The following is a 27,750-nucleotide window of genomic DNA, read 5'->3' on the forward strand; positions in this document are numbered from 1 at the left end:
CTGGTATAGTAAAACTTTTATTAAGAAACTAAATTCTATTAGTCTAATAGAATAGAATTGTTCAATTAAATGCTCATTTTTTTTCCCTGACTCTGGAGTAAAAATGTAAAATTTCCTTCCTTCATTATGCAGCCAGAAGTGGAATTTGTGGATTTCTAGCCTTTCACCAACTGTGAGGCTCTGGAGTTGGCTTCTCTGATATCCATAGCTTGTAACCTTAATTTTCTCATCCGAGTACTTGCTAGACATTAACAGTTCCTGGGAATGAATTGATTCAGAACTTTGATTTAGCAGTAGGGTAATATTTCCATGGCAGTGACTTCACCCTTCCTCTGATGGTCATGTAAATTCTGTACCACTCCATCCAGGAGGTGCTATTTGCATATTAACCCATGGTCATTGTCCACTGAGTAGTACAGAGGAAGTAAGTTACAAATTATTATAAGTGGAGAACACTGCTAGTTGGTTAGTGGAGTCAGTGAACATTCTTAAAGTACTGGATGCATATGTTCTGGGCCCCGTGCTCCCCCTTACTGCCATTTTCAATGGTATGGAGAGGGATTTCAGTGTGACTTGTGTTGAAGATGACTTCTGTTGGCATGACATCTGCCTGATATATCAAATTGTTTTGCAGATAAAATACAGCAACCATAATAATGCTAATTACAAACAGTTCTTATTCTATGCCACTTCCTCTTCTAAATAGTTTATGTACATGGTTAGTCACTCAGTCGTGTCCAATTCTTTGTGACCTCATGAACAGTAGCACACCAGGCTCCTCTGTCCATGGGATTCTTCAGCCAAGAATACTGGAGCGGGGATGATTTGGGAGAATGGCATTGAAACATGTATAATATCATCTAAGAAATGAACCGCCAGTCTAGGTCCGATGCAGGATACAGAATGCTTGGGGCTGGTGCACTGGGTTGACCCAGAGAGATGGTATGGGGAGGGAGGTGGGTGGGGCATTCAGGATTGGGAACTCATGTACACCTGTGGGGGATTCATGTTGATGTATGGCAAAACCAAAACAGTATTGTAAAGTAAAATAAAGTAAAAAAGAAAAAAAAAGAATACTAGAGTGGTTTCCTTCTGGCAATACTGGAGCCATTTCCTTCTCTAAAGTACATTATGTAAACTCCACAATATAATCTTCCAAACATCCCACTGAGGTTGATGCTACCATTATCTCCATTTTATGGATGCAGAAACTGAGATACAGAAAGGTTAAGTGATTTGCTCCAGGACACGCGGCTCAGAACTGATGGAACTATGACAGAGGCCCACGCATTCTGGCTCCTGTGTAGCTACTGCCTCTCACACTAGTTCCTGAAACATCCAGTTGTCACCAACAGCAGTGTTAGCTCTCATAACTACTAGAAGATCTGTGGTCATTTACATAATGTGGATATTTAAAGTGATGGCCAATGTGGAGCCTGAATAAAAAAAAAAATTTTTTTTTGTTTACCATAAGGTAGTTTTCTGTCTTTCCCCATTTGAGTAGTTTATAAATTTGTGTGTTTGTTTGAGAAAATCTGATTTAAAGCATGGATGATGTTGTGTTTGGATGCTGGAGGAGAGGTCAGTAACCTGCAGAGGGCAGACAGGAAATATTTTCACTTTGTGGACTGTAAAGTGTCTGTTGGAACAACTCATCTCTGCTGTATGGCAGGAAAGCAGCTGTTAACAATATGCAGACAAAAGAGACAAAAACCAATGATGGCAGATTTACTAGGTTATTAGTAGTTAAAACAGTTGTTTTTACTTTCTTTCTTTCTTTTTTTTTTTTTTTTAGTTGCAAGAAGCACAGGATCAACTTACAGAGGCTGTGAGATGTGCTGAGAAAACACAGGATCACGTCCAAAAGTACGATTTAAAGCAGCGTAGAAAATAAGTATAAAGCAGATAAACAGTATAATATGAGAATAGATCAATAGTGATAATAAATACATTATCGTGAAGCTATGTAACATTTCAGCTTTGAGCTGTTTTGAGATGCATAATTCCCCCCCCCCTTATTTCCATATTTTGCACATTATCCACAAGTGAAAAGTGAAAGTTTTAATCGCTTAGTCATGTCTGACTCATCGCAACTGCATGGACTCTAGCCTTCCAGGCTCCTTTGTCCATGGAATTCTCCAGGCAAGAATCCTGGAGTGGGTTGCCATTCACTTCTCCAGGGGATCTTCCTGACTCAGGGATCGAACCTGCATCTACTGCATGGCCAGCAGATTCTTTACCATCTGAGCCACCAGAGAAGGCGATTAGTCACAAACAGAAAAACAGTACAGTTGCAAAATCATCTACTTTGCAAAATTCTAAGAACCTATGTAATTGAACCTGCAGATGTTTGTTCAAAAACAGTGTGATATTTTAAAAATCTATGTGTGAAGGAATGCCACGACAGTCCAAGGATTAAAACTATGCCTTCCAAGGCAGAGGGTGTGGGTTTGATCCCTAGTTGGGGAGCCAGGACCCCACGTGCCTCACAGCCAAAAAACCAAAATATAAAACAGAAGCAATATTGCAGTCAATTCAATAAAGACTTTAAAAATGGTGTCTGTCCAAAATAAAAAAATCTTAAAAAAAACCCTACATGTGAGAATAATTATTTTAAAATCTGCATTTTAGGCTTGAAATTGAAAATGCCAAGTTACAAACTACAGTCAAAAAACAAGCAGGCTTCAGAAAAACCTGTTAAGTACAAGATCGGTAAGTCAACCTCTTAATTTCTGTCATACTGAGAAAGGATTTTAATTTTTTTTTACTAGTAATATACAAGAATATTTTGGACAATGTGAAAAGTTTCATTGATTAGCTTATTGTATTTTTATTGATACTGCTTGCTACTAGTACTGTGGTTCCTCTATAGAAGAAGTCGATTGAATTCATAAAATTAATGATTTTTATAGTAAGATTTTAATTTAAAAAATTGTGACAGTCCAAAAGCAATATTTTATATAGACCACATTTTGTTCGTTCATTCATCTGTCAATGAAATTCCACCTTCTGACTATTGTTAATAATGCTGCTTTGAACATTGGTACATGCCAGGGTCCAGCCCCCGCAGGATCCAGGGAAACCCTCAGGAGAGATGGCTTTGGAGAAGAGAATGATTTAGAGAGAGAGAAAGAAAGAATGTTGCAGATAAGAAAATAGAGGAGAGAAAGAAAGAAAAAGGAAAGACACGGGGTGACCAAGCTTCTTTGAGCGAGGCCCATTACTTTATTTTCAAAAGGGACTTTTATACCTTGACCTGTACATAGAGGGAAATGAAAGATGCAAAGTCATACAGATTCAGCCCAAACATTACATCTGTTTTGTCTTTATTGAAACCAGGATTTTTTCTGCATACCTTTCCCATAAACAATGTTGTGTACATTATCTTCTAGTCTTGGAGGCTTGTGGACATTTTATGACCCTCTTTTGATAAAGGCTGCTCAACCAGAAAACTTGTTTTCCCTTGAAATGTTTTTTCTTTATATTTCTAATATATGTCAGCCTCAGAAAGTATTAAACAGGGTTACATGTCTCACAGAGCAAAGGTGCAGTGAGTTACAAGAAAGAACCAATTAGCTCAAAGGTCTGATGTAGTTAATTCCAAGGTTACTGCTTGTTTTTCTTAAATTCCAACTATGTTAACCAATGCACTCCTAGGTGCACAGTGGATAAGAGATATGGGAACTTAACAGCAAGCATTGGCCCAATAATGAAATCCTACACTAGCACTACTCTAATAGCTTTTAACTCTTTGAAAGGCTCTGTCCCTTTCTTAGGCTTCCCGTGCCTCTCACAATTGGGAGGCTGTGAACAATTATATGTGCAGCTGCAAGAGTCTGGATAAACCTGCCAAGCAAGCTAGAATGCTAACAGAGGGGGTTTGATTTGAAATATTCCTCTCATGTCCAGGAGACTTATTAGCTAGAGCCCTAAGTTGATTTTCTCCAGAGAAAGGTGGCTGGGGATAGCCCCCTGTTAATGTCAGAGGAGTTGGTGAAAGTGATGAAATAATAAAACAGACAGATTCTGGTTTGGGGGTAGATGCTCAAGAAGGGGGGCCCCTTGAGGCCTGATCACGCTTTTGCCCGTCAGGCCTCTTCCTCATGACCTTTGCCATGGGCAGGATTCTCCACACTGGCTCCCAGCAGGTACACAAACATCTATTTGAATCCAGAAATTTGAGTAATGGTTTGATTGAGAATTTTGAGTTTCTTTTGTAATCCAGATCTTTCTGTGAGATTTTTGAGAATGAGTCATTTTAAATATTGTAGTTTGTTCTCTTCATTAAGAATGAATACTATGTATAGAACCATTTTTTTGAATGAATGTGTTTTTCATTTGTTGGATTTTTTTTAAGAGATGGGGGTTGCATGGGAATTTTTAAAAGATTATTTTAGTAAGGTGTGACTTAAAAAAACCTGGAATATCTTGAACCATTATGAAAATTATTTTAGAGCATCTCTAGAAAGTAAAATGCAAATATAGGCAGTCTTTAAAAAAAACTTTCATTAACATTTAGTATTTTACATGTAAAAGTCTCTATTTTTAACAAATAAATGTCGGCAATTTAAATTCCAGAAAAATGATGAAATGAGAAATCATTTTAAGTTGTTTTAAGAAAAGTCATCAATTTTGAAATCTGTTATTGGCATCAATCAGGTATAAAAACTGTGTTTACTATAAATTCATATTAACTTGTGAATTCATGAGAAATAATATTTTTAAGAAAGCATATAAGTCTCTCTAGGTGTTTAAAAATAATTTTCTCAAATTGTTTTTTTTTTCTAAGTCTGAGGATGAAAAGGGACAATTAAAGAAATACATTGAATTAAAAGAATCTCTGGAAAATAGCTTGGACCAAGAAAAGAAGAAAAACAGTGAGTTAGAAAAAGATTACTGGGTAAGATTTTAATATTTCTGATAACCTCAACTATTTTATTTAAAACCTTGGACACAAATTCATTTTTTATGTGTATTTTCATAATTAAACACATTATCCTATTTCAAAGTTTACTGTGGAAAGTGAGCACAATCTGAAATGTTTTTGAGTGCAGCAGTGTTATACTTATCTGTAATGATTTCTAAAACAGTAACAACCGTGCCTCTGCATATAGTAATGTTACTCTCTTCCTCATCATCTATGCTGAATTTTTACTTCTGCAAAGTATTTTTGTTCTTTTTGGTAATCCTGCCTTCTTTTAATTATGTTCCTTCCCTTCATCATTCAAGTAATTTATTATCTAAAAACCTACCTGTGTTATTGTTGAACAACATTAAAAAGTATTTTGATTTGGCTTATATTTTCTTTTGGCCCCAAAATTTAAGTTATAAAATGTACATACAAAAATCTATGTGTAACTTAAAGAATAATAAAATTAGTGACCATGTTTTGATCAGTAAGATAAAAAACTGCTTCTGTTTTTCTTCTGAGTACGGTTAACCCTCATCATCTACAGATTCAGCCAACCCAAGATCAAAATTATTCAGGGAAAAAAATTTGAGAAAGTTCCAAAAAGCAAAACTTGGATTAGTGTCAAGCTGGCAACTATTTCCATAGTGTTTACACTGTATTTATAACTATTTACAAAGTGTTTACATTGTATTAGATAATGTAAGTGATCTAGGGATGACTGAAAGTATAGGGAAGATGTGCTTAGGGAGACTTGAGCATCCATGGATTTTGTATCCACGGAGTGTTGGGGGATTTTTGAACCAGCCCTCTGTGGATGCCAAGTGATGATTATACAAAGGGTTCATCTCTGATTCTCATTAATATTTTTCTCTTTTAATTTTCTCTACATTGTTTTGCATTTTGTTAACAATGTGCTGGGCAAGATTTCTACATCCCTTAAAACAGTCTTGAAGAGACTGGTACACTCTCTCTCTCTTCTGATTTCCTCTCTTCTAAAACTCTCAGCCTGGGTTATTTCCTGCTTAATTCAGGCTCCAAAGATTTTTCTTTTTTTTTCAATTTTGAGTGAGACTCTTGTTGGTTTTTTGTATCTACTTTCTTTTCTTTTTGTAGAGGCTGTGGTCAGTAGGAACAAACGTGTTTTGTGTCTTTTCAAAAAACATTCATATATCATATCTCTTCATCTTTAACTTGAATACTGATCTCTGGTTTATAACTAATATTTAATAATAAATTAATATTTCACACTAGCATGCTAAAAATTGATGTTAACTTATTTATAAGAACTCATATGTTACATATATCACACACAGTATATTTAAATGTGATAAACTTTTCCTTCATAATATTTAAGATTAGAATTTAGTTATTATGCTTTCAAGGAATATTAAATTTGAACAATGAGAAAGGATTATAATTTATAGATTTGTTTGCTTTATCTGATAGAACATATATCTGTTTAATTATTAAACATCTGCTCTTAAAGAACTTACTCATTCTATACATTTCTACAGATTTAAGAAACTCTTAAAGATGACAAGAAGGAAGTTAAATGAATATGAAAATGGAGAACTTACTTTCCATGGAGATTTAAAAACCAGTCAAATGGAAATGGATATTCAAATTAATATGCTAAAACATAAGGTAATTTTTAATCAGTTTTAGAACCCCAAAATCACTTAATTTGGGGAAATATAAATCATTCCGTGCTTTGAGCAGTGAAACACAGATTTCTCTATTAATTTTTTAGGTTGGACACCAGTAAAAAAGTCAGCTTTTCCCTATATCATTTTTAGATTAAAAGGGCACACTCTTGACTCTCTCTGTCTTAAAGCCTGGCTGGTGATCTGAAGCTGAGCAGCACAGCATTAATGACCCCAAAGCATCCATTGTTTTTGGTGACAGGTTTGTTGAAATTTAATGGACATACCCTGCAGTTCATTCATTTAAACTGTACAGTTCAGTAACTTTATTGTGTTTAAAGAGTTACACAGGCATCACCACGTTAGAATATTTTCATCACCTCCAAAGAAATCACCCTGTGCCAGTTTTCCCTTCCTGATCTTCCCAGCCTGAGGGAATCATGACTCCACTCCCTGACTGTGTAGATGTCCCTTTTCTGGACATTTTGTGTCAGTGGAATCACACAATATGGGATCCTTTGTGACTGCCTTCTTTCATTTAGCATAATATTTTCAAGGTATATCTAACATGTATCAGTATTTCCTTGCTTTTATTGCTCAATAATATTCTATTGTATGGACGTACCACATTTTATTTATCCATTCATCATCTGATGGACCTTTGGGGTTGTTTCTGCTTTTTGGCTAATGTCAGTAATGTTGCTGTGAACATTGATGTCTAAGTTTTGGTGTGAACATATTTTTTCGCTTCTTTTGGGAATACAGTTATGAATAGAATTGCTGTATCACACAGCAACTCTGTTTAACCTTTTGAGGACCTGTCATACTGTTTTCCAGCATGGCGGCATCATTTTATATTTTTATCCAAAGTATGTAAAACGTTCCCATTTCTATACATTCCTGTCAACACTAGTCATTGCCTGTCTCTGTGAGTATAGACATCCTAGCAAGTATGAAGTGGCATCTCGTGGTGTTTTATTTCTCTCTCTGAGGAGAGGACAATGAAGACTGAGTTCTAGATTAGTAACTACTCAAAGCTACCCATCTCTTTTAGAATTTCAGTAAATTGAGATGAGGTCAGAAGTCTAATTTTGTTAATTAAACTATTTCTAGTTATTTCTTATAGTTCAAATCATATGTCTCAATGCTTACGAGTCTTCATTGTTTTCAAACTTGAGCAGAAATTCTAAGGAGTCACACCTGCCTATTTGTAAGAAATTTTGAAGGGAACCCTGAAAAAACTTCTTCCTGAGTAGTTCTTAAGTCTTTCTTCTAGTTATATACTTCTTCTCATCAATATTGTCATTAAAACTCTCACCCTTTATTATATTCCAGTTTATAAGAGATCAGTTTCTACCTGCATTTAAGTTATGCTTTTATTTTCTCTTTTTCAAAAATCCATTTTTCTGTTTTTTCTTAATCAGCTTTAAGTTTAGTGGCTTCAATAAACAACACTGGTTTCGTTCAAAATCTACACTTAGGAAAAGGTGGCCAGGACAGCTGGCTTCTCATCCCCTCAGCTTCAGAGGGGGCAGCTTGAGGGCTGGGGGCTGGAATCGGGTGAAGCTGTGTTCATTCCCATGTCTGATAGTTGGTATCTGTGGTTGGCTGGACTTTGGTGAAGGCAGACAAGTGAAACACCTACCCTGAACACCTAGGCTCTCTTTGCAGCCTGGGCTTACTCGCAACATGGAGCCTGGTTCCCCGGTTGAGAGCCAGGCAGAAGCTCTGCCGCCTTGTCTAACCTCACTTTGCAGTTAACACAGCATCACTTTCATCATCTTCTGTTCAATAGGAGCAAGTCACTTATACTTGGCCTATATTCTACCTGTTTTACAGAATAAAGTTTTTAATACTAATAGGTGCATTTAAAAACTAGCACAGTTACTCACTGGCCACAATTTTTTATATTCCTTCCAATGAAAAATACCCTTTTCCCTACCCATTCCCTCACAAATCTCGGTTGTTAACAGTGTCAGGCCCAGGTTCAAATTGAGGTCTTACCATCTTCATCAGGTACAGATGGCACATGGGGATGAGGTTTCTGGGTGTGATTTCTAGAGTGTGACCCTGTGAGCACAACCTTCTCAGTACTAAGACTTGAGAACTAAAGGGACAAGTTATCGGCCACCCACACCCCCACCATTCTGCTGAATGACTAGACTCTCCCGTCCAGAAATGGGAAACGGGAGGCACCGTAGTCCGTAGCAGCTCTGAGGTCCAGTTTGGTGCTGCCAGCTCTTTGATGAGGACTTGGTCTTGCCCATAGGAGTGCTTCTCCTTTGCTCTATCCTCTGAGCTCTGTGTGCGTCCTTTTCATAAGAAATGACCTCTGTCTGTAGCTGAGTCATGTTTCTTAAGCCAGCTTCCTCTTTATTGAACTTCTAAGAAAATCCCAAAGGCCTATTCTCATTTGTATGTCGTGGTCTCTGTTAGGCCAAGCACCGTTTTTTTTTTTTTTTTTTCTGCCAAGGTTCTCTTTAAAGCTTTTAGTGTCCTTTGAATTGGATTGGGGTTCATGTCATTGAAGAGGCTACCCTCACAAATCGTTTTTGAGAGAAGCTCTGTACCTTGGGCTTTTTATGAAGCTTTGTAGGATGATGCCTTTAAAATTCTTATGCCCTTAAGATCTTTAAAGGAATTTGAGGCACCACCTTAAGTCTTTCCAGGGTCTTAATGAAGGGTTTTACAGTCTACAGGCTTCACCTTTAGACCATGTTTTCCTGGCAGCACCCTAGATTTGATCTTAGCCCAGAAGCTGTTTCTCTCTTTTAGTATCATGTGACCACTGGACATGGGGAGATGCTGTAAAGGAGATAACAGATATTGAACCCAAATATAAATGAGCCTGATTCCTTTATGTTTAATAGGCCCCCCTTTTTTTGATAGCTTATCCCTCTCATTGATGTTACTTTCAGCTGGTTCGTAGCAAGAGTCTCCTTTCCCCTGTGTTTCAGTGTCGTTTTCTTCTCTTGCCTAGAAGCTGTCACCAGCAGCCTCTTTAAGGGCCATCAGGATTCAGTTTACAATGTCACGAAGCCCTTTGGGTTTTCATTTCTTTCTCTGCATCCATTCGGATCTTACCTACCTCCAGGTTGAAAGGCATTCTCACATCTTTTAGTTCTTTTTTAATGGCATTTTTAATATCAATATCTGTGCCAGGTATTTATTGCCAGCAAATTGTATAATAAACCTCATCAAAGCCTAGTGGCTCAAAACAGCATTTATTTTGTTTACAAATTTGTGTTGGGGCAAGGCTTAGTGAGTGAGGCCAGCACGTTTCTTTTCCAGTCGGCATCAGCTGAGATGTCGTGAAGGTGGGGACCAGAGTCATCTGAAGATTACTTCATGCACATGTCCGGCAGTTGGAGCTGGCTTTTGGATGAGACATTAGTTGGGGGTGGTCAGTGGGGTCACTGACAAGGTGCTTCAGTATGTGGTCTGGGCTTCTTCGCAGCATAGTGACTGATGCTAAGGGTGGGCCTGCCCACAGAACAAAAGTCAGTTTCCCCAGACTCTGTCCAGTAGAAATCAGTTACTGAGGCCAGCACATATTTAAGGGGAGAGAATTTCAGAGAAAAGTGTCAAAGAATTTGTAGACAGTTTCAATACCACCACCTCCACTCACCTCGACTTACTGAGTAATCATTCTGTCTAAAGGAAAGTTCTTTGCAACTTGGTGTCACTGAAATTCCTACAAATGTTGTTTGTTGTTTTGTTTGGTATGTTCTGTTCTGTGAAAAGTAACAAATGGTTACCAAAATGAGGCATTTTTTGTTGTTGTTTTTCAGGAAAATGTATGGATCATCTCACTAAGCTATTAGTATATGGGATTTCTTTAACCTTTTGAATTATTTTTCTTTGGAATGCAGTTCAAATTAGCAAAAAACTATTCATAGTTCAGAAAAAGACTTATGGGATTAGATCCATATTTATAAGATTCATTAATGAAAGTCTTATTTTCACAGTCTTCTTTTGGGAAGCGTTTATTAACTCAGCCCTAGAAAACTCAGTACAGTATCCCTCAAACTTCTTTAAAACATGGGGCATTAAGATGGGGGGAAGGAGTCTTCTACTAAGTCTTCTACTAAGAGGAGACTTGTAGTCATTTTATGGAGAAAAAATAGAAAAGAGTAAAATCAAGTGCAAATGTTGTGTGACAAAGATGATGACAGTGAAGAATATATTTTGTGCCTCTTGGTGGTTTGAACTTCTTTCTTGATTCTCTGAGTAATCCCTGGTCCTACATTCTACAATACAGATACCATCGTATCTATTTGATCCTGGGTTTGAGTTAGGCTGTGCTCAGTCCACTTGCCTCATTACCAAACAGTATTGTTTTATTCTTGCAGATTGATGATCTTACAGCAGAGCTGGAAACTGCATCTTCAAAATGTCTGCACCTGGATGCAAAAAATCAAGTTCTTCGAGAGGAGTTATTATCTATGAAAGGAATGCAAAAGAAATGTGAAAAACTAGAGAAGAATAAAACGAAGTTGGAGCAAGAAGAAGTGAACCTCAGAAGTCGTATAGAAATGAACATGATAGAACACAGTCAAGTAGAGCAGTATAAACGGGAGATTGAAGAAAGAGTGAGACAGGATCTTGTAGAGAAATGAAAGGAAGTCAACCTATTTTGCAGGTTAATTTGTTTATCTGTCATGTGCCTGAATTCACCTCATTGTAAATTACGTTTGGATCTATACAGCTGATGGGTTTCCTCTACTTCCCTTAGAGCAGTTGGTTTGGTAGTTTTCTGGAAGGAAGGGGACACTTGTTTCTCCCTTTAAATATTTCCGTTTCCATCACAGTTATCACCAAATTGACCTATCAGAATGATTCTCACTAAAGAATCCTTTCATTTATAAGACCAATTGGTATAAAACAAGACTACTAGGAGGAAAAGAAAATATTGTGGTTTAGAACTGGTACCATCCTCTTGAATTATTTTTAAGTTGTCTTGTTCAGTTTAAAAAAAATTAAGTTGATGCTCTTGTTCTTTGAATTATCAGATTATATAAGCACCACTATAACAATAATTCCACTTTCATTTTATAATTCACATTTAATTCACTTCACATTGACGATAATTGTTTTAAACTTCTGCTTTTTTCTTTTTTAACCTTTAAAACTGGCTCAAAACTAAAGGGAGCGAATATCATTTTCCAGGTTAATGATTATTTTTAAAATGTTATCTTTTTAAATTTGCCTTAGATACAAGCAGCTCTCAGGAGAACTTAGAGCAGTTACAAGAGAAGAATAATGCTTCCATAAGAAGTCAGCTGGAACTCAGAATTAAAGACTTGGAATCTGAACTCTCCAAGGTGAAAATTTTGCAAGAAGATTCTCATAAAACAGAGTTGGAAAAATATAAGCAACTCTACCTAGTAGAACTAGAAGTTAGAAACTCATTGGAAGGTAAACTAGACAAGCAAGTCAAAACACAAAATCACAGAAAGTAAATTTAATTTGTTAATTTGTCTCTAAAGCCTAATTTTTCTAGAGCACAGTTCATGAGATTAGTAGGAAGTGAAAGGTAACTAGATGGTCACTGCTAGAGGGCGCCCTAAGACAAACTATTAATACTGTGTCCTTTTAAGTTTTACCAGAGTCGGAAACGACTGAAGTGATTTAGCAGCAGCAGCACACTGCATAAAGGCATGCTTGTGAAATTGGGGGCAAATAACATAACACAGGAGTGAAAGGCAGGATGATTCACAGAGTGGCTAGAAATAGCATGGTGACCTGACTGAGGGGGGATGTGGAGGATGGAAAGGGCAGACGGCACCTCCAGTGCCTAGTCCAGGTTTCCCCACTGTCTGAAAGCAGAGCACTCCTAGGAAGCCTTTCATAAGCCAAAACAGCATACAGCAAAGAAGCAGGTACCCGAGGGCACGTTCTGCTAGTTGAAGCCTAAAGTGAATATGCACAAGTGAAGCACAGGTGCTCCCAGCTAGCGTTCAGGGCTGTGGTGACTTGACACTGAGGTGTGGGGTGTGGCTTCCAGGGAAGGAGCCCAGCTGGGCCAGTCTCCCTGCTTGCGGAGTGCGATGCCTTTCACTGTAAAATGTACACTGAACCTTTTTATAGGAAATAAAAAAGTCTCTTCAAGCAAAAAAAAAAAAATTTTTATTATCAAAAACAGATACTGATGTAGGCCTTCCTAGAAGTAAAATAACATAAAGTGAACTTTGGAAAAGCAGGGGATACTTGTAATTGTTCCTGGGGCTGTTTTAGCTCTTTTCAATCACCTATTGACATTCTTGTCCTCCCCTCTAGATTGTGACTCTCGATGATTCCTCAGAGCCAAAAGCTTAATTTCTCCGAGATCATGAGTGAAACGTGTATACAAGGGAGGGTGGTGGAAGCAAATGCTTCAAAGTGGCTTTGTGGGATGGGGTGTTTCTTCATCCCTGAACTGTTTCCTGGAGGCAGGTGTGTCCCAGAGGGCAGCAGGTGTCACTGTGAGGCCACCTCCCTTTCTCTCTGATGCCCTTTCTCTCCTCTCCCAACTGTGACTTGTTACTTGAGGAGCCCTAGACACGTGTGTACTTCTTTAGAACAAGGTTATAACTATCATTGTTTACAGGAGGTCTGCTCTGTGTTTTCAGTGTTCAAACAGTTTATTGGAAATTCCATTTACTATATGGCAACTTTAAAAATGCAAATCATTAAGTCCATGTTTTCCATCTTCCCCAGGACTCATGAGAGGCTGGCAGTGATCAGCACCAAACTTGAGGTGGAGAAATAGCAGAACAGATCTTTACTCAGCTCTCTTAGCACGAGGCCAGTCCTGGAGCCCCATTGTGTTGGAAATTTCAATAATCCTTTAGTGCTCAATGGAACTCTTACTCCAAGAGCAAACGTAGGTTTTTCTACCTCAATTGCATGCCCTTCAAATAACAGCATGGAGACTTACTTGACCAAGGTTAGTTCTATTATCTTTTTTCCACTGGGTTTCAGATTTCTGATATGAATGATCCTTGTTTTTAATTTGGTGAACTTCTGAGTTGTTTATTTGACTTAATGCACACGTACTTTGGCCACCTCATGCGAAGAGTTGACTCATTGGAAAATACTCTGATGCTGGGAGGGATTGGGGGCAGGAGGAGAAGAGGACGACAGAGGATGAGATGGCGGGATGGCATCACTGACTCGACGGACGTGAGTCTGAGTGAACTCTGGGAGTTGGTGATGGACAGGGAGGCCTGGCATGCTGCGATTCATGGGGTCGCAAAGAGTTGGACACGACTGAGCGACTGAACTGAACTGAACTGAACACTAAGTAAAAGTCATAATTAGCTGTGCTAATAAAGGAGACAGAAATTGTATGATTTTTTTTTGTCCCAGAGTTCTTGATTTTAAGAGATACTTACTAAATTATTAAATTTCTTGAAAAGCTGCGTTTAAATTCTACTTTAGAAATGAAATCTTATTGCCTAGTATCCAAAAGTATTCTCTCAGATCTTTCACTTTCTTTCTAATTGATTTCAGTTGGCAATGGTTCATAATCATTTCCAAGCTCTGCTGTACCCAACGAAGTTTTTCTGCCTCTAAGCATAAGTGAATCGCTGGCGTCTAAACAGTAACCATATATAGATGCTTTTTGTTTAAAGGAATCCTAGATAAATCCTTTTTATGAATTAAATAAACTTACAATACTAAACCAAAACATTAATTTCTAGTTTTAGCTTAACATTTTTTGTCATTTTCTTACATAAATTTTGTCATTTTCTTTAATTGCTATTTTACCTATAGCATTTTATTTAAAATAAAAGAAAAAACAATCTTGCTGAGCATTTGTAGAATATTTCTAGATTTGTAGTTAATTCAAACATTTAAACATTATAAATGAAGCTCACTTTATCTCTATCTTGACATCACCTGGATGAATGGTATCTAAGATAGCAATGGTGGGGAGTCTTTAAATTGCAACCAGTTTTCACTGTTCAATCATTGTGATTAAAGTATCCATTTCAGTCAGTGCACACAGGTTTATAGTTTTAATGGTGTTTTCCTAATGTTTGTGATGCATGGAAAAGTAGCCCTTGTTAAATGCAGTCTCAGCCTGTTTTCTCATTTGGCTTCTTGCCATCGTAGGAGAGCAATTAAGGTGTCTTTCACAGCACTACATCCATATTGGGTCTTAGTACTTAAGAGCTGTGAACCTGGAGGACGTACTTTAGCTGTGCGGTCACAGCGGGCCTCCGAACACTTCATCCCAAGTCAGACACTTCCCCACGCAGGCCTAAGGGGAGGAAGCAAATGCTTGACCCCCATCCCAGACACAGGCTGCCTACTGCACACCCAAGTTCATGCTGCTGTGGGCACATACATCTTTTCAAAGTAGAGATTTGGAACCAAGCAAGCACTTTGGGAGAAGTACGCACCAGTTAGGTAAATCTCCTCACCTGTCATAAGGAGGGTAGGAGTATAAGTCCTCACCTTGAAACTTTTCTCCTTCAAGTTCCCTGTCATGTCTGTGTGTTTTTTTTTTTAATATGCTTTATAAATTAACTATATCAACTGACTGCTACACATAGGAGTTTGACAATAATTTATTCTTGTTCTTGCTTTAAAACATGATTTAGTTTTAGATTTAAAACATGACTATGTTATGTCATGCCACAAGCATTATTGAACTATGTAAGAAGGTTTTACATATTCATTTTCTCTGCATTATAGTAAAAAATCTATGTGTTTTTTCTTAATCTGAGGAAGTAGCTGGCATAGGACTCTGGACTCAGTAAGAAAGTCATTGGCTTTCTTACTTCTTTTGTAGAATCATGAACTTTGCCTAAATCATGACTCTCATACCTTAAAAAAAGTTTTTTTTTTTCCCCCAACGTAAAAACCTTTCTTAAAAAGAAAAAAAACCAAACTTTTGTGTGGAACCATATTATATAAAACGGAGACAAGTATAAAGCCTTTTAGCCAAAGGAGTGGCCAGAGGTCCTGCGTTTTTGTTAAATGGAAAAGTTTAAAGAAAACTGCAGATATGTTCTCCTTAATAACATTCAACTCAAACTACTGCCTCCATTTGAACAGGATCCTCACCTAGAAATCAAAATAAAAGTGTATCTAGGGCAGGAGCTGTTAGGGGGAAAAGATAGTAATCTTGTGGGTCATTCCTAGGATCATGGGTCATTCTCTAATTCTTTGGAATTATGTGTACTCGATAGACTGATATTTATTGTACTTTTTATCAGATTAATGTTCCATATATAGGTTCTCTGTTATTTATAAGCAGAATAAGTAGGAATGCATTTTCTTTGACTTATGTGATTATTTTTCTACTTAAGTAATCTTCAAATTAGGTCTAGTCTCTATAAGTATTATTTAAATGTCACATTTAGTAAGCTGTATAACATTCTTATGATAATATCTCTTGCTTAACTTAAAGATAAATAATATTTGATTTATTTCAGATGCAGTAGGAGTTGGACAGGAGTATAACTAGAGAACTAAGAGAAAGTATGTTGCCAAAATGTATGAATTAAGTTTAGATATTGATTTCTGAAATACACTGTAAACAATAAATGGCATCTCTTTCCATTGTTTGGATAACAGATGCTATGTTAAATGTTTTCTTCTTATACATAGCTAATGAAAAATGTGAAAGCATGAGTAGTCATAGTGAAAAATATTCTTCTTCCTCATTTATTCATGTTCCATAATTAAAAAAAAAATCTCAAAAGGTCTATGTATTTCTGTTTATTTCTGGCTGTATCCTTTCTCTACTACTGCCATCACTGTGGAACTGTCCATCTGCACCCTGACACCATTCTCAGAAAGCATAGAGCTCATCAACGTCTCAAGTGTCTGGTAGTGGTTAAGGCTAGAACACACAGACTCAAGCAGTCATGTTTGTGTAGCTGTCACTTGGTGGGTGACTATAATTTCTGTGTCATTGACTTTGTCACTAGTTTATCTCTTGCCCTCAGGAAAAGCTCCAAACACCTGCATCAATTTGGGTCCTTCCAAAGCAGTTGGCCTTATCTCTTTACCACCTTACTCTGCCCCTTAGCTGTGCATCTACCAGCCAGACTGTGTAGGATCCCACAGATTCGTTTCCTCACCTCTCGTCTTTGTACGTGCTTCTCCCCTCTGACTCTTGTACTTTTTCCTGTCCTTCAGGTAGCTACTTCCATAGCACCTCCACCAAAAAGCTGGCAGTATTGACACAAAGCTGGCTGTCCCTTCTGAATGTTCCTTGTGCCATCTTGTATACCTGTCTTAGTATTTATGACTCTGTATGGAAATTGTCTGTTCATCTATTTTTACAGTTTATGGCATTATCATTTCTCAGGGTGACTGGGTCACCTTCATCTTGTAATTCCAGTGTTTGTCACAGCACCTTAGCAGATAGTTACTGAGTAAATGAATGAAGAATGAGAAAGCCAGAAGCTCTGATACTCAGCCACGTGTGGGACCCTGGGCTGATTATATAATTCTAATCTTGTATTTTGTTTTCTGTCGTTTATAGATATGTTTCATTTTTCAGAGCACTTAGAAATATCTCAGGTTGGTTTTTTTTTTTTTTTTTTTTTTTTACTAATACTGAGTTAACTCAAGTATTTTAGAGAAAGAATGTAATCCTTTTTCTTTCCAGCTGCTGCTGAATTTGAATCTGAGTCCTATGGATTGTCTCCTCTAGGAGCTACAGATGGGTCAAATCTGTCTCAGGACCTGCTTTTGGAAACATCACAAGAATATGTACAGGTTTTGAAGAAAAAATAAATGATCTGAAAGATAAATAGTAAAAATTTCCCTTCTGGACTATTTTCATGACATTTTAGTTGTTTCTCATTAAACATGATGAGGAAATCTTTATCAAAGGGAAATATTTTTGTGTATATGATGAAAATTTATATGGTATTTTAAAAATACTACTTTTAAGTAGTATTAATACTACTTTTAAACAGTAGTATCTAAGTACTTTTGATACTAAGTATTTTCTCTGCAGCTAACTTAAGCGATTTAAAAATCAGCACTGTTAAGTTTTCCATATTCAAAGTGAAAGTGTTAGTCACTCAGTCATGTCCGACTCTGCGACCAATGGACTGCAGCCCGCCAGACTCCTCTGTCCTCCACTCTCTTGTGGGGTTAGCTCAAATTCATGTCCATTGAGTTGGTGATGCTATCCAACCCTCTCGTCCTCTGTTGTCCCCTTTCTCCTCCTGCCTTCCATCTTTCCCAGCATGAGGGTCTTTTCTGATGAGTCAGCTCTTCACATCAAGTGGCTGAAGTATTGGAGCTTCAGCCTCAACATCAGTCCTTCCAATGAACATTCAGAATTGATTTCCTTTACGATTGACTGGTTTAATCTCCTTGCAATCCAAGGACTCTCAAGAGTCTACTCCCAATACCACCATTCAAAAGCATTACTTCTTTTTCAATCAGCCTTCTTTATTGTACAACTCTCATATCTATACATGACTACTAGAAAATAGTGTATATATGTTAATCCCAATCTCCTAATTTTTCCTTCCCCTCATGTTTCCCCTTTCATAACCATAATTTGATTTTGAGATCTTGTGAGTTGGTTTCTGTTGTGTAAATAAGCTTATTTTTATTAAATTCCACATGTAAGTGATGTGATACTTGTTTTTCTCTGAGTTACTTCACTTAGGATTATAATTTTGAGATCCATCTGTGTTGCTGCTAATGGCATTATTATTTCTTTTTATGGCCGAGTAATATTCCATTTCATTGTGTGTATGTGTGTGTGTGTGTATGTGTATACTGCATCTTCTTTATCCATTCTTCTGGTGATGGACACTTAGGTTGCTTCAATGTCTTGGCTATTGTAAATAGTTCTGCAGTGAACATGGGGTGCATGTACCTTTTTGAATTATGGTTTTCTCCAGATATATGCCTAGGACTGAGACTGCTGAATCATATGGCAAGTCCATATTTAGTTTTTATAGAAACCTTTATAGAGTTTTCTACAGTGGGTGTACCTAGTTGCATTCCATAAGCAGTGTAGAAATGTTCCCTTTCCTCCACACTCTCTCCAGCTTTTATTGTTTGTATACTTTTTGATGGTGGCTATTCTGATTGGTGTGAAATGATACCTTATTATAGTATTTCTGCATTTCTATAATAATTAGTGATGTGGAGCTTCCTTTCTGAGCCTCCGTCGTGTGCTTTTTGGTCATCTGTAGGTGTTCCATACAGAAATGTGTATTTAGATCTTATACTCATTTTTTGATCAGGTTGTTTGTTTTCTGATATTGAGCTCTTTGAGCTATTTGAATATGTTGGAGATTAATCCCTTGTCAATTGCATCATTTGCCAATAGTCTGTGGGTTGCCGTCTGTCTTGTTTACGATTTCCTGCACTATGGAAAAGCTTTTAAGTTTAATTAGATCCCATTTACTTATTTCTGTTTTTATTTTCACTACTCTAAGAGGTGGATGAAAAAAGATCCTGCTGTAATTTATGTCAGAGTGTGTTCTGCCTATATTCTCCTCTGAGTTTTACAGGACCTGTCTTATATTTAGGTGTTTAGTCCATTTTGAGTTTATTTTTGTGTATGATGTTAGGGAGTGTTCTGATTTCCTTCTTATACATGTAGCTGTTGAGTTTTCTCAGCACCACTTATTGAAGGAGCTGTCTTTTCTCCTTTGTATATAGTCTTGCCTGCTTTATCCTAGATTAATTGACCACAGGTACATAGGTTTCTCTCTGGACTTTCTGTCTTGTTCCATTGATCATTCAGTATATTTCTGTTTTTGTGCTAGTACTGTGTTTTGATTACTGAAGCTTGCAGAGTAGTCTGCAGTCAGGGTACCTGATTCTTTTGGCTCTTGCTTTTCTTTCTCAAGATTGCTTTGTCTATTTGGGGTCTTTTGTTTCCATACACACTAAAATTTTTTGTTCTAGTTGTGTGAAAAATGACACTGGTAATTTGATAGAAATTGCACTGAATCTGTAGATTGCTTTGGAAACTATAGTTATTTTGACAGTTATTCAGTTATAACGTCACTTTCATTTCTGTATTTCAGTTTCCTCTCTTTCCTTCTTAGTTTAGGTAAGGGTTTATTGATATTGTTTGTTTCTTTCAGGAAATGAACTTACAGTTCTTGCATATGAGCACTGGGCTGGCATGCCAGGCCTCTGTGTGCATGGGCAGTGTGTTTAGAGGTGTTGCTTAGCAACGATCATTCTGGGATGAAAGATTCCAAACCGTTGAGCTTCCCAGCTGGGAGGTTATGGCAGGACGGCTCTGGCTTACCTGTAGTGCTCGTGTTGTGTGTAGGGGACTGTGAAGAGCCGAGGGAGAGGTGAGGGGTGTTTGGAGTCCTTAGGCTCTGCAATGAAGAAGATTTTCGGCTTCGGGAGTAAGAAGGGTGTGTCGCTGTTTGGCTCCTCCATCAACCCGGTGAGAGACAGCGGTCGTGGAATCAACTTCCAGCCCGGGTACTGCATCCGAGACAAAGACTTCAGAAAGATCCACAAAGCTGCCACTGTGGGCAACGTAGCCAAAGTGCAGCATGTTCTGTTGTTTGGAAAAAATGGCCTGAACGACAGGGACAAGATGAAGAGGTAAGCAGGGTGGAAGGGCCTGGCAGAGATCCCTTCTGTGTTTCCCCTCCAAGGCTCCTGGATACCTTCCTGGGATCCAGCACCCTGCAGACTTTATAGGCAGCAAAAAGCCTTAGTTGGTTTTGGACCCACTTATAATTCCCCTTATAGAGCTTTACTGATAGTTTTGAAGTCATTTAATTGCATGTCGGTAATCACAGAAATGAAATGAAACATGAATAGCATCTGTTTTTCCTTTCTTCCTCCTACTTTTTATTTGCATGGGTTAGCATGATGTACTCATGAGTAAAAGCTCTCAAGTTATATAGGCTTCAAGAAATCTTCTGAACTTCTGGCTCTCACATTTTTTCTCATGTGATTTATGAAAGCACTTCTTCATGGATCGCCTATTGTGGCTCATGGCGGTGGACAGATTTCTGATGTTGTCAATATCTTATTTTTAATGTATACATTTTTTATATCGTAAGGTTATATATTACAGAAAACTGCATAGTGAGCAAAATAATTCCCATGCCAAATCAACTTCTGGATTAAAAATTCTTCAGATACAATTCAGTATCCATTTTATATCAGTGTACACTTAGGTATATGTGTTCTTTGCTGAAAGACCTTAGAAGACAGCTTTGAAGTTGGAAGCTGGCTGTGTCCTTGACTAAGAAGGCATTTTCTTAGAATGTATGGTCTTTCTATATTTAAAGCAAATCAACATTTCATGGTTTTAAGGATTTTGGGTTACATATGCTGTCTTTAAGTGTTGTGATGAAATTAAAAGTTTTGTATAGTAGAGGAAGATTTGCCCTTCTAGATATCAAAATGTGCTATAGGCGCCCACAAAGTGTTCATTTACTAACGACTGGAAAGAGATAAATGAATGGAACAGAATGCCCAAACACCCAAATGTATGTAAAACTTTAAAACTTGAAAATGATGACCTTTTCTGTGAGAAATGATAAACTGTGTGTAGAAATAACCTGGTAAAAGAGAAAAGTAACTCAATTTTTATCTCACCAAAAAGTTTCAGGTAGAGTATGCAAACATTTCAAATATGCACAGTGAGAAAAGTACCAGAATAAAACTCAGATTCCTATTCATACATTTTTTTTATCTGCTGACAGAGACTTTCTGTTTTTTTCTATTTCTACTGTTTCTTAACCTTAATTTTTTTTAAATTGGAGAATAATTGCTTTACAATGTTGTGTTGTGTTCTGCTGCATAACATCATAAATCAGTTGTAAGTATACATATATCCCCTTCCTTGTGAGCCTCCCTCCCACCCCAAAGACCTTTCTAAGAATGATTTCAAAAGTAAGAATTCTGGAGTTTCCTGGATTTCAGCACACACACACACACAAAGAAACAACAGAAAAGAAAGCTGAATGTTGATTTAACATTTTAACAACACAAACAATTTAAAACTCTCTGTAGACCAAGCTGTCTATAGGCAAGTCAGATTAGCAGACAGGGCTTATCTTTTTGGCACTAATAGGAATGTGGCACAGATAAAAATGATATTTCACTTTCAATTTTTTTTTAGAATTTTTTTTGGGGATTGATATTTTCTGACAACTTTCAGCCTTTTCAGAAGTCAAGGGAATCTAGGGAGTTTCTTGGTTATCCAGTGGTTAAGACTCACTGCTGTGGGCCCAAGGTTTGATACCTGGTGGGGGAACTAAAATCCTGCCAGCTACTGGGATACATTGTACAACATGGGGAATATAGCAAATATCATATAATAATGGAGTATGACCTATAAAAATTGTGAATCACTATGTTGGGTACCTGTAGTATATAATAATATGTAATATGCATCATCTATATTTTAATTAAAAAGAAGCAACCTTAGACAAAAAGACTTTATGGTAATTAGATCAACAGGAAAACTGAGAAATGAGCAAACAAAAATGCTACCAATTATAGTTGTACAGACATTGTGAATTATACGTTTCATTCCAATGTCAGAGACATTAAAATGTCAGAAAATGAACGTATTAGAATCATTGAAGTACAGTGTTGTCTCTAATCCTCAAAATGTATCTGCAAAGGAGGTATGATATCCTTTGACTTCATTGAGATGTTGTCCTTGTAAAATAGTAGTAATAGTAATAAGTATGATTATATTACCTAACAGTTACTGAGCTGTTACCTGTGCCAGGAATGATTCTAAACTCTTTGCAATGGATCTCACTGAAGCATCGCAGTGCTGTTCTGTGAGAGAACTACTTCTCTCTCTCCATTTTGTTGATGAGGAAATTGAGACACAGAGAGGCTGAGCGACAGCTAAGTGACAGAGTGAAAGTCACATTCAAACCCAAGTTGAGCTGAATCTCAACGTCATGGTCATTCAATTCAAGTAAATTGTTCTTTCATTACTGTGTTAAGAAGAGCTAATGCTAATATATAATGTTCTTTCTCCAGGAGGAAATGAAATATTTATTTTAGAGCGATAAGAATAGCATGCTATTGAATGTTTTCAATCGCAAGAACAATTGTTTGTTTTGAAACAGTAACACTACAGTTTCCTGAAAACTCCTCTTGCTTTCATAGGACTGCCCTCCACTTGGCCTGTGCCAATGGCCATTCAGCGGTGGTCACTCTGCTCCTGGAGAGAAAGTGCCTGCTTAACCTCTGTGACAATGAAAACAGGACAGCGCTGATGAAGGTGTGGGGCAGCGAACCGTGTCCACACGAGGTGGGTGTGATTTAACTACTGAGACTGAAAGTGCATTCATCTCATTTAGATATAGCAGACCGGTGAAGCTTGTGGGCCGTCTACTTTGAATTCCTAGAATTTACACTCTGTTTCTTGGTGCAACACTGACAGGCCGTAGAATGCCAAGAAGAGGAGTGTGTGACTCTTTTGCTGGAGCATGGTGCCGACCCAAGTGTCATGGACGTCAGTGGGAACACCGCTCTCCACTACACTGTCTTTTGCCAGAATATATCACTCGCAGCAAAGCTGCTTTCCTGCGATGCCAATATAGAAGCCAGGAACAAGGTATATCTCAACTAACTTTATTTACAAAATATTTGCAAAGCATTTTTTTTAAACTAGAAGTGTTTTATTTCTAACTATGTAAATAGGTAAACTGAATAGTGTCCATCAAGCCCTGTTACCATGGAAACAACTCCAAAGCCACTGCAGGGGGTGAGGGAAAATGTTAGAGCCCACAGAGAGGGCAAAGCTCTGTCTCCCAGCCAGCCATCTACCCCAGAAGGAAGATTTTCCATCAGAACGTGCCCGAGAGTGGGTGGTAGGCTCAGAGCCCACAGATGATGAAGGCCTAGGGGGAGTGAAGCGATGTGAGGAGTGGCTGCTTCCAGGGGCTCAGGGAATGGGTGCCCCTGGGGCTGGGTGGGAGGAGGAAGGAGATGCAGTGCCCATGACGGGGAGCCGGGTGAGTGCAAGTGGGCCTGGGAGGCAACAGGCCTGGAGCCCTGAGCCCTCCAGGACCCCGGTTCTGAGATCTGGCCAAGAGGGTCAGGTCATGTTTAACTCCCAGCAAGGGCCTTCACTTGTGCTGGTGACTGCTTGGTTCGCGATGTACACCTCGGGGTCTCCCGTGCTCAGCCCCGGGGAGCTGCTTGGTGGGGTTGCAGCTGTGCATGTGGAGCTGGTGATGGTGAAGCCGCCCCTCTTGCTTTTTCCAGGACACACGTGACGTCCTGCAGCTGCAGGCCCGCCAGGAACTCCCTCCACTCTCACAGGTGGGCTCAGTTTTTCATCTTTGGAAGCTCCAGCCTTCCCTGAGTCAAAGTATTTTGAAGGAACCAAATTGTCTAAGATTTCACTTTAAAGATTTCTCAAGCATTAGAGAGCAAAGCATTCCTTTATGTGTTTATAGCTGGTATTCGTGATAATACTGCACTTATTAAAGGTAAAACATTTTCCAAATATTTTCCCCCACTTAAGGTTGATTGTTTATTTTTATTTTTTTGTAATCAGTCTAAGATAACACAGTAAAGCAAAATTTGCCTCAGTAGACTTCGTCTTAACATTCAAACATAACGAAAGCATTTTACAGCATAATAGAAATCTTGCTGCTGTTCACAAATTCCCATTTTATGAAAAATGGCTTATATAAACACAGTTTCTCTCTCATTGCCCAAGTCTTAAGAGGGTCAAAGGAAAGGAAAAGGAGCAAGCAAGTGAAAAGTGCAAGTCAAGCTGGAATTTTGGTAGTTGGGAAATGCCAAGAAGAGGATTTATTTATTTTAATATTTATTTATTTGGCTGAACTAGGCTTAGTTTCAGTATGTAGGATCTAGTTTCCTGACCAGGGGTCAAACCCAGGCCCTCTTTCCTGGGAGCACTGAGACCCAGCCACGGGACCACCACGGAAGTCCCGAGATTTTGGTTTGTGCTTTTTATTCCCTTTAGTTTATATATTTCTTATATGCTTTTCCATTTTCAGGGATAATAGTTGTTATTTTGAAAAAGAGTGTGAGTGAATTGTAAACTTGCCTAGGTGCCAGTTTTAAGAAGACTCTGATCCAAACAGACTGACAGTGAACAGGTGGTGATTTAGTGGGAATTAAGAGAGAAGAGCAAATAACTACCTGATCTTATCCTAGTCTGGCAGAACCATCCACTTAGATAAGAGTCTAGACTCTGCTCTCCCATCTAGAATGTCTTGATGGGAAGGAAGTAAGGGGTTTAAAAATAATGAGATCAGGTTGCCTTTTGGGTTTACTAGTCCCTGTTCTACCACTGTTTACCCAGGAAAATTTTAAAAATTGCAGTTTTGATGATTCTTGCCTCTTACACTTTTCTTTCTTATTCCAACCTTCACGTAAGAGAAGGAATTGGCCGTGTGAGTAAGAGATAAGACTGGAGTGGTTGCTGCACTAATTCTCAGCTATATTCTGCTGGTGAACCACAGTTATTTGGGTAAGTTATTTTAAAAATGTATAAGCCTAGGCTGTTCACTGTAGATTTTGACTGAGTAAATTGAGGAACGCTTGGACGTGTGTATTTAGAACTATTCCCTTGAGATTCTGATCCAATCCTTGATGAATAACTATGGAGTGAATACATGTCATTTCTAAATGCACCCTTCACAAAAGAAAGTAGTCTCCTGAAGCGATGGAGTTTGACCAATGCTAGCTACTTCCATCAGCTCCCTCCTTTCCAACAATATTAGCCTGACTTTTTCTCTGCCCTTGTGTTTGAGACACTAAAAGGAGTATCTTTGGCAATATCTATGAGCTTGAATGATAACTGCTTTTCCTTCCAACCACTCATCATTCAGTGACACTCCGAGACTCTTTAGTGATTTGCTCATGGCGAAGTCACTTCATCTGTAGAGTCTGACCCTTTAAGAATTTTGCACCTTCATTTATCTTCCAGGTCATTAGGTCAACAGATGTTTGTTACCAACAGGGTTTTCCTGACTGCAGTAATAGTAACTCATGAGCCTTTTTTGGTGTCAGTGGCAGAATTACTGATCCCTGGCATAAGCAGATGAGAGCTTTAAAACCTGTGAAGTTAGTAACAGGACATAGGAGAATTGTTTTAAGCATTTATTTTCAGCAGGCTTGGAAACTCATGATCCATTTTATTAACAATCAAGAAGAATTCTAGACATAGACTGTAGTTTCAACAGGCAGTGGAAACATTCTTGACTGTGAATTATGAGTCTTTTTAAAAGAATTTATGTTTAATTGAATTATGAGTCTTAATAGCCATATTTATTACATATTGGGACCCAAACTTTTTGTGAAACATATGATACTAAAGAACGGAAAGGTTTCACATACAAATATTTGCTTTATACCCACCTGTTTGGAAACAGCAAACATAAAACCAAAAGTGGGCCATAAACCAAACATGGCCCTTGGATATGTTTAGTTTACCTCCACACACTGAGTCAACATTTCAAATTCAGGAGGCTCATGCAGAAGTTCAGGCTTCTCCAAGGACCAAATTTGGACCCCCTTGGGCCCATCCTACTGTTTGGTCTGCGTGCAGAGGCCACCCCTTCTGTGTGGAACATGTGTTTTCGGGGTTACTGGTCTCACCTGGCTTTTTCACTTACTCAGGTCATCAACTTTCCATCCATAAACATTTGAGTTTCCAATTTTTGATTGATAGTTTATTTTGATAAATATTTGAAGGTTTTTAAAGATAGTCTAATTAATTTGTAATTGATTTCATATTTTAAAAAATCTCTTAAGAATGGGATTGAATTTTTCAAATTAGAATTGTTAAGTTGGTTGTGGCGGTTTTGCACTGAATAACTCTCACAAACACACAAGATTATAAGAGATAGCGCATGGAGAGCTGGTGGAAGAGCAACTCCCCGAGAAAATGTTGAGCATGCATTTATTGGTAATTTTATGCTGCAATCTTTAACTAAGTGCAGTAAAGCAAGACAGACACCAGAACTCTAGGATTTTGGAAGCTTCCTCCTGGTCGTCTGGAGGTGATCACACGAGAGTCATCAAGAAGGGTCTTTGAAGATAAGGTGGTGAAGGCACTCATTCTGCATGCAGTTAGCATCTAGCTAATGCTGACCTCTCAGCCAGAATGTCTAACTTAAGGAAGGGTGGTGGAAAGAGCAAGCAAGGAAGAGAGAATGAGTAAGATTAAACTCCAGGAGACATTTCTGAGAAAGCAGTAAAACAGGGTTCCCACAGTTGACTTATTGACAAAGAAAAAAAAAGTTTCTCTCTTTGCATGTTCATGTAGAGAATAATATTCCCACTGGAATGCCTGTAAACCTTTTGAGTTTACTCATGGTCATCCTTGGATAGGTTATGCATGCTACAGATAGTATTATGTATTTCTGCCTCAGCATTGTCCCTAAAATATGCAGTTGATACAGTAGCTAAATGATACCCGCCCCCCCTGCATTGGGAGTTTGACACTTAGCCACTGGGCCACCAGGGAAGGCCCAGAGGAGGAGCATATTAAAGAGAAAGAAGGTGCACAGGGTAATGAGGAGGGGGCTCTCTTTCATTTACTTTCTGACTTTTGTTTTTAAGTTCAGAGAATCTATTGCACGATTTTAATTTCAGTTTAGAAATAGGTGAACTGTGTACATTAGAAATGGTTTTCCCTGTTTTATAGGATGACCTGACACCGCTGTTACTTGCGATACGTGAAAGGAGAGGGCAGATGGTGGAGTTTTTAGTAAAGAAAGACGTGAATATACATGCGGTTGATAAGAAGAAAAGGTACTGTTGTTCTTTTTCTTTTTTAAACCCTTAGTGCTGTTCTAGGATGGTAGTATCAAGATTAAATGAATAAGAGGATTCATTTGTGATCAACACATCATTACTTAGGTAGAAAATCAATTATTCTGACTGGGAATCATGAACAATATACAGCAGGAATGTATAGCAGGATTCATATTCCTTTATAATATTGACTGATGTCATATGCAACCTCTTTTTGTTTGGTTGGTTGATCCTGTAATAGCTGAGGGATTTCAAATTAGTTTTATTAGCTTTGTGAAATATGGATTCTGCTTTTTAGTTTACCTCATGACAGTATCGAGTTTCTTAGTTCTTTTAAAAGAATTCTTTAACCTCTACTTCGTATGTATATATTTTTATAAGATGCATAGTAAACCTAAAAGACTTGATTTTGTCTTTTGGATAACTCTTTGTTTTAAATTACTTTGTTTGAAGAATGCTGATGTT

At 37.9% G+C, this 27,750-nt stretch overlaps 1 protein-coding gene and 2 long non-coding RNA genes across 4 annotated transcripts in view; all 3 read left to right on the forward strand.

Annotated features, from left to right (window-relative positions):
• The first annotated feature begins 1,793 nt into the window (after positions 1-1,793).
• Positions 1,794-27,750, forward strand: part of LOC120860625 — a 36,451-nt gene continuing 10,494 nt past the window's right edge. Inside the window, exon 1 of one of the 2 annotated variants that reach the window (XR_005720375.1) lies at positions 1,794-1,866. This is a non-coding gene — a long non-coding RNA (uncharacterized LOC120860625). The remainder of the gene's footprint in view (positions 1,867-27,750) is intronic. The other variant, XR_005720377.1, reaches the window with a different exon arrangement.
• LOC120860624 (ankyrin repeat domain-containing protein 26-like) lies at positions 6,504-11,186 on the forward strand. Its single transcript, XM_040236412.1, has 2 exons — positions 6,504-6,556; positions 10,908-11,186. The coding sequence occupies exons 1-2, from the start codon at positions 6,518-6,520 to the stop codon at positions 11,172-11,174; spliced, it is 306 nt and encodes a 101-aa protein (XP_040092346.1). The 5' UTR covers positions 6,504-6,517; the 3' UTR covers positions 11,175-11,186.
• On the forward strand, positions 13,255-17,253 carry LOC120860626. Its single transcript, XR_005720378.1, has 3 exons — positions 13,255-13,483; positions 15,984-16,029; positions 17,168-17,253. It is a non-coding gene; the product is annotated as an uncharacterized LOC120860626 (long non-coding RNA).

Source organism: Oryx dammah, unplaced genomic scaffold, assembly GCF_014754425.2.
Source record: "Oryx dammah isolate SB20612 unplaced genomic scaffold, SCBI_Odam_1.1 HiC_scaffold_11144, whole genome shotgun sequence".
Lineage (NCBI taxonomy): Eukaryota > Metazoa > Chordata > Mammalia > Artiodactyla > Bovidae > Oryx > Oryx dammah.

What these genes read in the sequence shown, in the direction of transcription:
- LOC120860624 (XM_040236412.1), top strand. Translation starts at nt 6,518, where the DNA reads ATGGAAATGGATATTCAAATTAATATGCTAAAACATAAG. An exon ending in TTAATATGCTAAAACATAAG is followed by an intron (nt 6,557 to 10,907) that starts GTAATTTTTAAT and finishes TTATTCTTGCAG; the next exon opens with ATTGATGATCTTACAGCAGA.